Genomic DNA, 13310 nt, shown 5'->3' with positions numbered 1-13310 from the left:
AGTATTTTGGTAGGAGGGACTCTTGTTCATAATTTAGGACACTTTTTTTGTTTTTTTCTGTACGCGGGCCTCTCACTGTTGTGGCCTCTCCTGTTGCGGAGCACGGGCTCCGGACGCGCAGGCTCAGCGGCCATGGCTCACGGGGCCAGTCGCTCCGCGACATGTGGGATCTTCCCGGACCGGAGCACGAACCCGTGTCCCCTGCATCGGCAGGCAGACTCTCAACCACTGCGCCACCAGGGAAAGCCCTAGGACACTTTTAAAGAGAAAGAGACTGAAAAAAATGGTTCATTTCAAATCCTTTCAGATGTGGAGTTTTAGGAAGCCTGGAATATGGACAAATTGTAATAAAAGGTTTATCTAAATTCTTACAGATTCCCACTCCTGGCCCAGTACTCTTTGGGCTACCATAGGCTCCCAGAGTTCAGCATGGAGGTAATTCTCAGCGTGTAAAGGGGTGGATCAGAATCTGGGGGTGTGAGAGAAGAGTCTTCTTGGAAAAGCTTCCTGAATGATGCCGATGGCCCTCGTTAGCAGAGCCGGCCCTCTTCAGTCCCTGACCCTGCCCTAGGAGTTAACAGTCATTGCTCTCACTGCAAGGATATAAGGTTCCAGAGTTCTTTTGCTAACCTCTGTGGCAAGAACTTGAAATCCAGGAAGCAGCTTGGAGGCCACTTGTAAATTCAAGCAGAACCTTCAGTTCCCTTCTTCCCTTGTCTGTCCGTTCTCATGTAACGTGATACCTCTTTATGACACAGGGGCCGCTCTCCTCAGCCTCCCGCTGAAGAGGATGAAGATGACTTTGATGACACCCTTGTTGCCATCGACACATGTGAGTCTTTGGAATGCCTGTTTGATACTGCCTTCCACTCAGTATTGGGAGGCTGCCTTAACCTTCACAGAATTCCTGCCCGGCACCATCCAGAGCCAGTGTTAGTTCAGATGTGAGAAACAGCAGAGCTCTAGAATGAGGGTGCTGGTTTGGAGACAGAAGATCTGCTCTCAGCTCTAACTGTGAGATTCTGGGCAAGTCATTCTACTTCTCTGAGCTTCTCTTCAGGGAGGAATAATCCTGCCCTAATACCTCAGAGGACTTTGAGTGACATTCATCAGAGAGTGGATACCAGAGCAAGTTGGAAAACCCTAGCACCCTATAAACACGGAGGGTTGTCATTTAAGCGGGAAGGGAACCTGAGTGCTGCTGGGGAAACTTAACTCTTTGACGGCCGTTTCCCCAGTTTCCATCAGCTGCTCACGTTCCTGGTGAAACCAATGCCGTTTTGTCTTCTCAGGCATTAACCTGGTCTGTCCTCCAGTTCAGTTTTCTTTCCTCTGGATAAGTGGTTTTCCCCTTGACTGTGCAGCTAAACACTTGGGGGAATGAATATAAAGGTCCTGTCCCTCCTCAGACCTCCTAAGACAAATTCTAAGTGGTAGAGCCTGTGAATCCGAATTTTTAAACACACCCAGAAGGCCAATCAAGTCTGAGGACTGCACTTTTCAACAGAGCGGAAAGTTAACAGAAGTTCATTCGTGTACTTCTTTACGTAGCTCATGTTTATAGACCAGTGGCTACATGCTTTGGAAGAGATAAAGACATCTCGTACACAGTCCCTTCTGTCGCAAGATCTCAAAGACAGTATACCCAGAGTAAAGCTAAACATTTTTTAAAGTATTGGGTGGCAGTGGTCCATGAAGCAGCATCTGATCAAATGCCAGTGGTACAGGCCATGGCACTCGGCCTTTAGAGAACGGAGAGAGCCTACTGGACGAGATGGTCAGAAAAGACTTGAAGACGGGGGAGAGTCCAAGCAGCAGAGTCCTAGGCCCACTCGAGGAGGTGGGAGTCTGTGGTGCACCTGACAGTGGTCCTGGGTGGTGGGTGTGGATCAGGGTCAGATGTTTGTGCAGGAGTCTGGCTTCCACACTAATAGAGTTAGCATGGGAGATGGTTGAAGTGTATGGCAGTGGGGATTAACCTTTTTAAATTCTAAAATCCCTTGAAACTGGTGAGAATATGGACCCTCTCCCTAGCAAGTGTACATCCCCATTAGAAGCATGTGTGCATTATTTCCAGGGGCGCCCCCTGGCAGCCATCCTGGGACCTCAGCCAGGTGAGAAACCCTCGTTCCTACGTAGAGTGGCTGTTCCCATCCTGTGCAGGCCAGTCTGCAGTAGTCCAGGGCCTTTGGGCTAAAGGGAGACTGGTCAGGCGATGCGGCTGGCTTCTCATGAACCTGCCCCCGTGATGCGTCAGCTTGTGCACTCCTGGTTAACACTCTTGGGCGACTTACCTCTGCCTGTGCCTGTCCCTCTCGGGACCATTAAAACATCAGCCAAATACAGGCTTTTTCCTCCACAGATAACTGCGACCTCCACTTCAAGGTGGCCCGAGACCGGAGTAGTGGCTACCCACTCACAATTGAAGGTTTTGCATACCTGTGGTCAGGAGCCCGCGCCAGCTATGGGGTCAGAAGGGGCCGTGTGTGCTTTGAGATGAAGGTGAGTGGGAGCAACCAGACAGGATAGGGCCAGAAAATAGGTCCATCCTTTGGAATAACCTGTCACCAACCACCTTGGTCAGAGCCATGATTGCAAAAGAGATTTGATTGAGCATAGACTGTGTCCCAGCAAAAAAAAAAAAAAAAAAAAAAAAGTAAAATGAACTCAGAAGAACTATGTCATTGCTAAATAATATATGGGGAAAGCAGGCTGACCATACATTGCTTCTTCAAACAGATTTTCCCTTGATGGGGTTTGACCCAGGTATTGTATAGCCAACCATTCTAAGGATGACATATTTGTAGAACTAGGAAAAGGAGTTGTTTGGAAAAACAGTGAGCTAGAAAGAATTGCTCATCACCAATTAAAGGGAGGACAGGGAAGAGCAAGAAAAAGAAAGGTTCTGCCATCAGGTCATCCTCTACCATCATCTCTCCACAGTTCCACGTCCGGTTATGTTTATGAAAATAATATGTGCCCGTGTTTAATAAAGTTCAGAAGGCACAAAAGACAATAGGGTGAAAACCAGAGTTATACTCACATCCTCCCAATCCCCATCCTGCCCTCCAGAGATACCTTATGTGTTAACAATTTCTTGTGTATCCTTTGCATATCCAAACTTATTTATGATAGGTAATACTTACAAAACACATGGCATGTGCTAGATACAGTGCCAAGTTCTTTTCATGGATATCTCCATTAATCCTCACAGTATCATCATGAAATACATACTGTTGAAATACATACTGTTTTTAGAGGTGGAAGCTAAGACCAAGGGTTATCGTATTTGCTTGGCTAAGATGTTGATTCTAAGTTGTGCATTGTTTTGTGCTGCTCGTAGAGAAACACTGCCAATTATACTGACAGGGCTTTCACACATCAATTGTAAGATATATCCTGACTTTGGAGATGTTAAAATGTGAAAAATGTGTGTGCAAAAGTCAGTGACATAGGGTAGCTTTCTGAAAGCCACAATCTAATGCAGATAGATATTGGTTATTAGACAGTCTAACCTCTGATTTAATTAAAGGTTAAGTCAGAAGATACCTTTTTTTTTTCTTTTTAATTTTTCTTTATTTTTGGCTGCATTGGGTCTTCATTGCTGCATGCAGACTTTAGTTGCGGCGAGCAGGGGCTACTCTTAGTTGCGGTGCACGGGCTTCTCATTGCGGTGGCTTCCCTTGTTGCAGAGCAGGGCTCTAGGCACGTGGGCTCCAGTAGTTGTGGCACGTGGGCTCCAGTAGTTGTGGCACGTGGGCTCAGTAGTTGTGACTCGCGGGCTCTAGAGTGCAGGCTCAGTAGTTGTGGTGCACGGGCTTAGTTGCTCCGCGGCATGTGAGACCTTCCCGGACCAGGGATCGAACCTGTGTCCCCTGCATTGGCAGGCAGATTTTTAATGACTGCGCCACCAGCGAAGTCCCCAGAAGGTACCTTTTATTCTTTCTGCTGCTTTTACTTAATACTGTGTCTTGGACATTTTTCCATACCCCAGTGTATCAGCCCTGCCTCATTCTTTTCAACCGCTGCATCATATTCTGTGGCAGGAATGTGCCATAATGTGACCAGTGCCTTATAGGTGGTTTCTACTTGCTTTCTCCCTCCCTCCCTCCCTTCCTTTTCAACATAAACACTGCCTCACTGAATATTTTTGTGTGTATGTATCTATAGGATAAACTGGAAGTTGAATTGCTTGGTTATAGAGCATGTGCATTTGTAGTTAATAAAGACTGCAAAGTTGCCCTCCAAAGACGTTGTACCAGTTTATGTTTCTACACCAAATGATATGAGAGTCCCTGTTTCCCCTGCAGCAAGTGTTAAAACTAAAACATAACTGTTTCTGAAATTCCCTTCTCTGTGGCCCTGAACTCTCCTAAGCCCTTTAGAGGCCCTGGTTTCAGTACAACAGGCCCTTCAGAGCAGTGTAGATACCTTTTCCCCAGCAGCAAAAGCCTGCTGCTTTTTTTGTTTGTTTGTTTGTTTGTTTGCTTGCTTGTTTTTTTTTAACATCTGCGCACTTCCCTCCTGTATTGCCTCGTAACCCATCAGCCTCCAGAGAATCACTTCTGAGCCCTCTTGTTCTCTGTTCCCAGATCAATGAGGAAATCTCTGTGAAGCACCTTCCATCTACAGAGCCCGACCCACACGTTGTCCGTATTGGTTGGTCCCTGGACTCCTGCAGCACTCAGCTAGGTAAGAGGAGGTCAGCCAAGCAATCCAGAGAGTAGAGCAGGTGCCTCTGTCCCTGGATTCTCAAGCTTCCTAGTTTCTCTTTCCCGCATTGGACCCAGAACAGAACCACCCTGGGATGGAACAGACAACAAGGATTAGGCTTGTGCCGCTTCCCATCTTCAGACATACAGGATTCAGTTGGAAGGACCACAGTGATAACAACTTTTCTACAAAAATTTATCCTGCATCTTTAAGGAGAGGGTCCAAAGTCCTCTTTAGAAAACTGCTCCCTTTCTTAAAAAAAAGACCAGTTGTCTCCTGTTCTCAAACCAAGCTGAAAGTAATAAGTTCCTCAAGTCCCATTAAGTCCTATCTGGAATTTTCTGTCCAGAGCTTAACCCAGAGTAAAAGAGAAAGCAGAGACCAATGGGGCCAGGGCTGGCTGGTGGAGAGGGGCAGGGGCTGCCTTGAGAGGTTTTGAATTTTCACAGAACCCCAGGCCTCAGTGACCTTCTGACCCCAAGTGACTGATTTCAGTGACCAATGCTGAGACCTTCTTCCTTGGTCATAAAAACATTCTGATTATGAAAATAACGTGTAAAGAAAAAAAATGAAAATAATGTGTGCTCCTTTTGAAAATTCAGGCCATTACAGAGGAGAAAAATGAAAATCCTTCTAAACCTGTGAGATAATGACCAATGTTAACATTTTCATCTGTAACCTTCCAGACAGTTTGTGTTTTGTCCTTTGTGTTTCTCAGATGGGGCACATTATACGGACTACTGTAACCTGATTGCTTTTTCCCACTTAATATCCATGGGTATATTTTTGTAAATAAGTATAGCTTTTTTGACCACTGCATAATTTTTCACTTTACAGTTGTATCACTTATTTATCAATGTTTTGTAGGTCATTTAAGTTGATTGCAAATTTTTGCTGTTAAACACTTGAGCTGCCCTTGTGTGTAATTAGTCTGATCTTTAAAAGTAGAAATGCTAGGTTAAAAACAGTGAACACTTTTCATTTTGATACGTATTAGCAGTTTTTATTTAAGACTCATGTGTCATCTCCTTTTATCTTTCTTTCACTTTTGAGGTATAAGTGGAAAGTAGTTGATACAGATAAAGATACAAAGCCCAGAACAGTGGAGCAGATGTCCAGGGTTACACAGCTGATTCATACTAGAACTGGGCCTGGAGTTGATGCTGTTGGCTCCTGCTTTACTGGCAGGATGCGCCTTGCGTTCCTGGCCTAGGATCTCTCTATAACCCAGATGTCAGCCAGGGCCCCTGGGGTCTCAGTCATATTGCATCGGCACCCAATTCTGTAGCCTAAGGCAATCCAGTACCTTTCCTAGGTATTAGACCTCATGGTCTGCAGAAGCAAAATCCTTTTACTGATTTCTGACCAAAACTCGTTGGCACCAAAAATTGACGCCATTAGGAGACTTAACTGAATATTGAATGTCACAGCAAAGGGATGCATCTCAGCATACAACCTTCCTCTATCCCAGCTCCTCTCTTCCCTCCTCCCTTTAGTTTTCCAAATTCTCCCTTTCTGTGCAAAGCAGTTCAGTTCAGCTCCTACTCCCAGACTTAACATCTAAAGCCATCGAGCCCTCAGAAGTTCTGCATAATGAGGGGCTTCCTTTCAACGGAACCTTTCTTACCTTCCCTGCCAAAAGAATCTGATTAGTAAAACTAGTAAAGAAGATGATTTTTTTATTTAAAACTACATGACAGCCATAACGGCTGTTGTGACCATCGCAGGTTTAACCTGCCTTTGCCTGTTCCTTCCATCAGGCGAAGAGCCTTTCTCCTATGGCTATGGAGGCACTGGGAAGAAGTCCACCAGTAGCCGGTTTGAAAACTACGGAGACAAGTTTGCAGAGAATGATGTGATTGGCTGCTTTGCGGTGAGTGCTGGCAGCCTGTGGGAATTGGCAGAACCAAATGTTGGTCCTGTCAGGTCAACCTGCAGACTTTTCTTTTTCAGAATACCTCTGTCCATTGTCTGCCCTGTGTCCAGCCACTCTCGCCATACCTCTTTGTCTCTCTTTGACGCACTGGAATGTTTGCAGTCATTTTGTGCAAAATTCTCCCATTCTACCCCTTCAGGTCTTTTGTGCAAAGCCGTCAGGTGGCAACCCTGAAGAAGTTTGGGGATGTCAGGTGTGCACAACCTTCCTCCCTTCCTACATACCAGAGTTACATTTTCTAAACAGACTCAGGAATTTCTTTTCCTTTGCTACAGAATAGCCTATCCGTTCTCAAAGGCAGTGATGTTGGCTCTTGTCCCACTTTAGCATCATCTCATCCCAAAACTTCTTCCTTCCTTCACCTCACATTGGTTAAGCCAGGCTTCCAATAGTGCATTGCCTTTGAGGACGGTGGGGATGGATGCAAAGCAGAACAAGATAGAGGATGCCTGAACTGCTGCTGAACTTCAGTCCCCAAGAGCAGTGACCAGCACTCACAGTGCTGTGGAGTGTGGCTGTTGCCTCTGGGTCCAGAATCCCTAGACCCAGACCCAGTCCCTGTTCTTCCTCTCACAGCCCTGGACTACCCTCCCTGTATTTCAGTTTCTTCTCGATGAGAATGTTTGCATCTACTCTAGAATTTCATGTGGAGTCATTAAGTTAACCCATTAGAAGCACTTACAACAACGTCTGGCACATAATAAATGCTCAGTAAATACTACTTAACACTATTATCACTAGAAGTTAAATGTTTGTAAAATGTGCCATGAAGCCCCAGGGAGGAGTGACTACCCAGGTGGATGCTTCTTCTCGGTTTTGTTCCCTCTCCATCCTCATATTTGTACACAGGTACTCTTTTTTTTCTTTCTTTCTTTCTTTTTTTTCCCCTCTTTTTTTTTTGCGGTGCACGGGCCTCTCACTGTTGTGGCCTCTCCCGTTGCGGAGCACAGGCTCCAGGCGCGCAGGCTCAGCGGCCACGGCTCATGGGCCCAGCCGCTCCGCGGCATGTGGGATCTTCCCAGACCGGGGCACGAACCTGTGTCCCCTGCATCAGCAGGTGGACTCTCAACCACTGCACCACCAGGGAAGCCCTTTCCCCTCTTTGAAATAATTTCAAACTTAAGGAAAAGCCATGGAATTCTCATAGAGCCCTGTCCAGATTCTAACATTTGCTTTACCATTTTTCCCAAATATATGTACATATATGTATGTGATTTTTATCTGACCTGTTTGAGAGTAGGTTGCCTACATTGTGTCTTTATTCCTTAATACTTTAGCACACATTTCTTAAGAATAGAGCTGTTATCTTAACCACAGTACAGTTATCAAATTTAACATTGATTTAATGCTATTGCCCACTCCATAGTCCACATTTAAATTTTGTCAGCTGTCCCAACAACATCCTTTAGAGCAATTTGGTTTCTAGTTCAGGATCACGAATTGCATTCTGTTGTCATGTCTTTTTTAGTCTGAAACAGTTTCTCAGTCTTCCTTTGTCTTTCACAACCTCATTATCTTTCTAATAAAAAGCATGTTTTCTTAAACAAAAATTAACCATGTTTATATTCTGCACATTTTTCCAAACCTTGCATTTTTTTTCCATTTAAAAGTAAATCTCAGCTGTCTTTCCCTGTATGCACAGATAGTATAGATCTAGCTCAATTTAAAACATTGTTGAATAGTTAATAAATTCCTGTGGTTTCCAAAAATATCCAGAAATACAGAAAGGTATAAAGTCTTCTTGAGACCTTCCCACTCCACCCATGGTTCACATATGCCCTCCCCTACACGTAAGCCCACTGGTATTCAGGATTTCTTTATCAAAGTACAAGAAAGATGATTGTTATTTTTCTTCTTTTACACAACAGGTAGCATGTTATTCATGTTATTTTGTATCTTTTTTTGTTTAACTATGTATCTTAGAGTTATTTTTTTTAATATATCGCTTCACAGAGGATTTCTTTGTTCTTTTATATAGTCCATAGTCATTGTGTTGATCTACCATATTTATATAATCAATCCTCTATTAATGGACATTTGGTTAGTTTCTCACCTTTTTACTTAGTAGCTGCCTAGTATTCTGATGCAGGTGTCAGTTTCCCCTGGTGGACCTGAAAATTACTTGCTGGAAGTCAGTGCTGCAGTGACAGCTTATCTTTTTCCCACTTATCAGAGTATCTTGGAGGGCTTTTCGTGTTCCCATACCTGGATATCCTGTGTGATTTAGTCTCTCCCACTTTCCCTTTGGAGCACATTTAGCAGTGCTGGTGTGAGCAATTTGCACATCTTTGCGTTCTTATGGGAATATGGTTGTAATATTTACCTCTGAAAGTATAACTTCTGAGTCAAAGGTGTATTTTTAATTTTTGATAGCTACCATCAAGACTGTACTCCAGGGAGGTTGTAACAATTTAATGTTTCATCAGTGTGTGACTGGGTTCCCCAGACTGTCCCATCTGAGCATGAGGTTCTGTGAGTGTGTGGCAGTTTGGAACTTTAGGCCTGACTCTTGCTTCAGCCTGTTCATTTTTACTTCTACTTTTAAGATTCTATGTTCAGTTTCCTTTGTTTAAAGAATGCCATCACTTTAAAAGACTCAGAGTGAAGGGTTAGAAGGGTTGTGAAAAATCAGTGGCCTGAAGGAACTGGTGGGGAGGACATTTGTGTCAGAACTTGAGTTCTCAACATTCACAAAACAGAAAGGACAAAATGGCCTTCCAGGTAGAGAGAACAGTGTAACTCACTTCAGCAAACCATAAGGAGTAAAATACTTGGAGCCTCAGGGACGACACTAGGAGATGTGAGAGGTAAGGCTGCAAAAATGGCACACTTTGAATAATGCGAGGCTTAAGGACTTTGGGTCCTTAGGCCCTGGTGTGGCACTCAGGAATGGTTTTGCAGAAGTGACACAGCTACCCTTGCGTCTTTGACAGTTGGCGCCGTCGGTGGTGGGTTTGTCAGTTGTGGGTGCTGGTTTGTGTACAACATGGTAAGTTCCTTTAGTGAAGCTGGTGGACGTAAGGAAGGCTAACCCCCACGATGTTCATTTCCGCGGTAGAGCAAAGGTGACCTGGGCCACTCTTGCTCAGGTGAGAAGGCATGGCAGGGACCATGCTGTGAGGATCGAGGCAGGATTTAGTCCAACACGTGTTTGCGTGTCTGCCCTGCGTGGTCTCGACCTGTGTGGGCGCTTACGGACACTTACAGATATAAAGGACTGTGTAGAACTGTGCCCTGTGAGCACTGAGGAGGGTAGTGAGGAGGCTCCTTAGGGAAAGGGGCTTTCACAGCTTCTCAAAGGGCAAGTCCCAAGGTGGTCTCCGCCTGCAAAAGGGAGGGAATACCACGTCTTGTACTTTTCTGTCAGGAACCCGACCTGTGCTTCCGTCTTCCGTATGATCCCAAGTTTTGAGTCTCCCTTAATTGTAAACCTTTACCATGCAGCCAGAGTGATCTTTGTGAAACACAGTTTTGACCAGGCCATTCCCCTATTCAGAACAAGTCAGGAGCTCTGCTCTGCTGCTGTCAGCACGAATCCAAACTTCTGAGGTAACAGAGAGCCCCTTCCTCGCTGAGAACAGGGACCATGTCTCCTCCCCACCACTTTAGCCCAGAGCAGTGCCTGGCATCTTGGAATGAGAGCACGCGTTCATTATGCACTCACTCTGTAGTAAGCACATTCACCTGCTAAATCCTCAGAACAACTCTATACAGTGTAGAATCTTATCATGGCCCCTCTTTTTTTTTTAATAACTAAAATTTATTTATTTATTTATTTGTGCTGGGTCTTAGTTGTGGCACACGGGATCTTTGTTGCCGCGTGAGGGCTCTTAGTTGGAGTGTGTGGGATCTAGTTCCCTGACCAGGGCTCGAACCCAGGCCCCCTGCATTGGGAGCTCAGAGTCTTAGCCACTGGACCACCAGGGAAGTTCCTGGCCCCTCTTCTTTGATAAGGAAACTGAAGATGGAGTAAATGGTAGAGCTGAAGCAGCCTGCCTTCCAAAACAGGATCTTAACCACTAAACTTCAACTGATCAATAAGGACTCAATAAATTGTTGAATTAGAGAATATGGTCCCTTCCTGGCTCTCCAGCTGTACCTGAAATCACTCCCCAACCCCCAACCCCCAATCCTTTATGCTTCAGCCAGTCTGACCCTATGTTCTCTCACTGCCAGATTTGTACACAAACAACACTTCTCTTTAGGACTCTCTCCTCTCACCCCAGACTTGGCTCCTTCCCGTTTATTGTCAGGACTTGACTTCCTCCTCAGAAAATCTTGCTCCTGTGTAGGTGCTCTTAACTGAATTAGGATGGTGTCCTTGTCTAATTCCCCACTAGGCTCTGAGCTGTGTCAGGTCCAGATCACTGTAGACATAAGCATCAAGAAGAGCATATAAATGAATGCACGTGTAGAGCTGGGCCTGACTTAAAAGGCCCTGCTGCGGCTTTCTTTCCATCTGTTATCTTGCTGGGGATGAGAATGGACAGGACCGCTTTTGCCTTCCTCTCCATCTCAGGCTAGGCACAAGACTCAAATACTTGGAGCTTCCTAAAATTACACACTTCACATCCACCAGCTTTTTGGGTCTTGGGCAAGGAGGGCTTTGGGCTGCATGTTGTCTGAGCTGTTCCCTGGTGCTTCCCGATGCATCTGTACATTGAGGAGGGACGCACTTGAATCTGGGAGGCCAGCTCTGTTTCCATTCCCTGCGTCTGCTCTGACTTGTGCCTCCCAATGCCTTAAGCAGAACATTGGCAGTTATCTTTCTCTGGCTTTATTTCCTAGGACTTTGAATGTGGAAATGACGTGGAACTTTCCTTCACCAAAAATGGGAAGTGGATGGGCATTGCCTTCCGAATCCAGAAGGAAGCCTTAGGGGGTCAGGCCCTCTACCCTCATGTCCTGGTGAAGAATTGTGCAGTGGAGTTCAACTTCGGGCAGAGGGCAGAGCCCTACTGTTCTGTCCTGCCAGGCTTCACCTTCATCCAGCACCTTCCCCTGAGTGAGCGAATCCGGGGCACTGTCGGACCAAAGAGCAAGGCAGAGTGTGAGGTGAGTGGGCCTGGAAGCCTGAATTGGTGGCCGCCTCTCCAGAGCCACGTTGCTGCCAAGACAGAGGGGAGACATTCAGTAGCTGAGTGTGGTGAAAGCTGCCGTGAGAGTGAGGTGAGGGCTGTGCGAGTGTGACTTAGTCCAAAGAGGGAGGGGCCAAGGTAAGACACCTAAATGTCAGAAAGATTCCAAAAGGAAGTTGCCACACTACTCCTTGGGTGTGGTCAGAATCTTGGAAAAGGAGGCTTTCCTCCCAGCGGAAGAGGGTGTGAAGGCACTTCCTGGTGAGCGAGTCCTTGGAGGAGGTTGTGCAGCTCCATGCTCCCATCCAAGGCTCTCTGAGAACAAAAACGGCAACTGGACTTAGAGCTGATTTGGTTGCAGAAGCTGTACTGGTGGTCTTTGTCCTCAAATAATGTTTCTTTCTGATATATAAGTGATTTTGTGTTTATTCTAGAAAATTAAGAAACATAAAGAAAATTAAAGTTCCCTTTAATTCCACCATCCACAAATAAGTTTCCTTTGAAAGTTTTGGAGCTTATCCTATGCCTTTTGCTGTGCTAGGTGCCATTTATACACACACACTTAGAGTTGAGATCTTATGGTATAAGCATTTTGATATCATGCCCTTTAACTTAATGTTATTTTGTGAGCTTTGTCCCACCACATGAACACCTCTTTTGAAACTCATTGTTATTAGCCTCACTATTTTCCTCTTTTTGGGCATTTTGGTTACATCCAATGTTTGCCAGATTGTAAACGTACTGATTAGAAATGATGCTCGTCCTTATGCATACAGTCCGTCCCCACCTGAGACTCCAGGAAGGTTATACCACTCCTTATGCCTATTCCGTGGATCTTTCCCTTTCTGAGGCCCCTGAATCCTGCCTAAACAAAAATGTAAATACTCATAAGAGCAGGCCCTCTGCTGAGAGTCTGACAACCCTCATCTCTTTGAATCCCAGCAACAGTACTATGAGGTAGATGCTGTTACTGCTTCCATTTCCTAGAGGTGGCCATGAGGTTTCGGGTCACCCTCACGGTCACCATCAAGTCAGGGTGATGCCAGGCTGCCATGCCACACACTGTTTCTGGTTCACAGTGTCCCTCCTGATCCTGTTCTTATAGATTCTGATGATGGTGGGCCTGCCTGCCGCTGGTAAGACCACATGGGCCATCAAACATGCAGCCTCCAACCCCTCCAAGAAGTACAACATCCTGGGTACCAATGCCATCATGGATAAGATGCGGGTAAGGATAGCCCCTGGTCTCTCCTCTTCCACCTCCCACCCCCTGAATACTGCTCAGCAAACAGGACCACCCACCCCTCACCACCCCCTGCCCACAGGTGATGGGCCTACGCCGTCAGAGGAACTACGCCGGCCGCTGGGACGTCCTGATCCAGCAGGCCACCCAGTGCCTCAACCGCCTCATCCAGATCGCTGCCCGAAAGAAACGCAACTATATCCTAGATCAGGTACTTACCGGTGACTGTCACGCCCCAGGAGAGGGAAGGGGCCATTGGGTGCCTGGGAAGTCCTCTCTGGTCCTTGTATTTTTTTCCCCATAATGCTCTTAGACTGCAGTACTGGTTAGAGGTCAGCCA

General features: G+C 45.9%; 1 protein-coding gene across 4 annotated transcripts in view; it reads left to right on the top strand.

The window, feature by feature from the left end:
- Positions 1-13310, top strand: part of HNRNPUL1 (heterogeneous nuclear ribonucleoprotein U like 1) — a 35298-nt gene that overhangs the window by 9169 nt on the left and 12819 nt on the right. For all 4 annotated transcript variants that reach the window (XM_089902799.1, XM_022585590.3, XM_022585591.3 and 1 more), the window contains exons 4-10: positions 759-832; positions 2363-2502; positions 4593-4692; positions 6474-6586; positions 11438-11704; positions 12833-12955; positions 13053-13181. In XM_089902799.1, coding sequence (XP_089758925.1) covers positions 759-832; positions 2363-2502; positions 4593-4692; positions 6474-6586; positions 11438-11704; positions 12833-12955; positions 13053-13181 — 946 coding nt within the window. The remainder of the gene's footprint in view (positions 1-758; positions 833-2362; positions 2503-4592; positions 4693-6473; positions 6587-11437; positions 11705-12832; positions 12956-13052; positions 13182-13310) is intronic.

Source organism: Delphinapterus leucas, chromosome 20 (assembly GCF_059928025.1).
Source record: "Delphinapterus leucas isolate spDelLeu-1000000601 "Yukka" chromosome 20, BTC_Dleu_Yukka2, whole genome shotgun sequence".
Lineage (NCBI taxonomy): Eukaryota > Metazoa > Chordata > Mammalia > Artiodactyla > Monodontidae > Delphinapterus > Delphinapterus leucas.
Note: the sequence above shows the minus strand (reverse complement) of the source record. Positions and strands in the feature narration are given on the sequence as shown.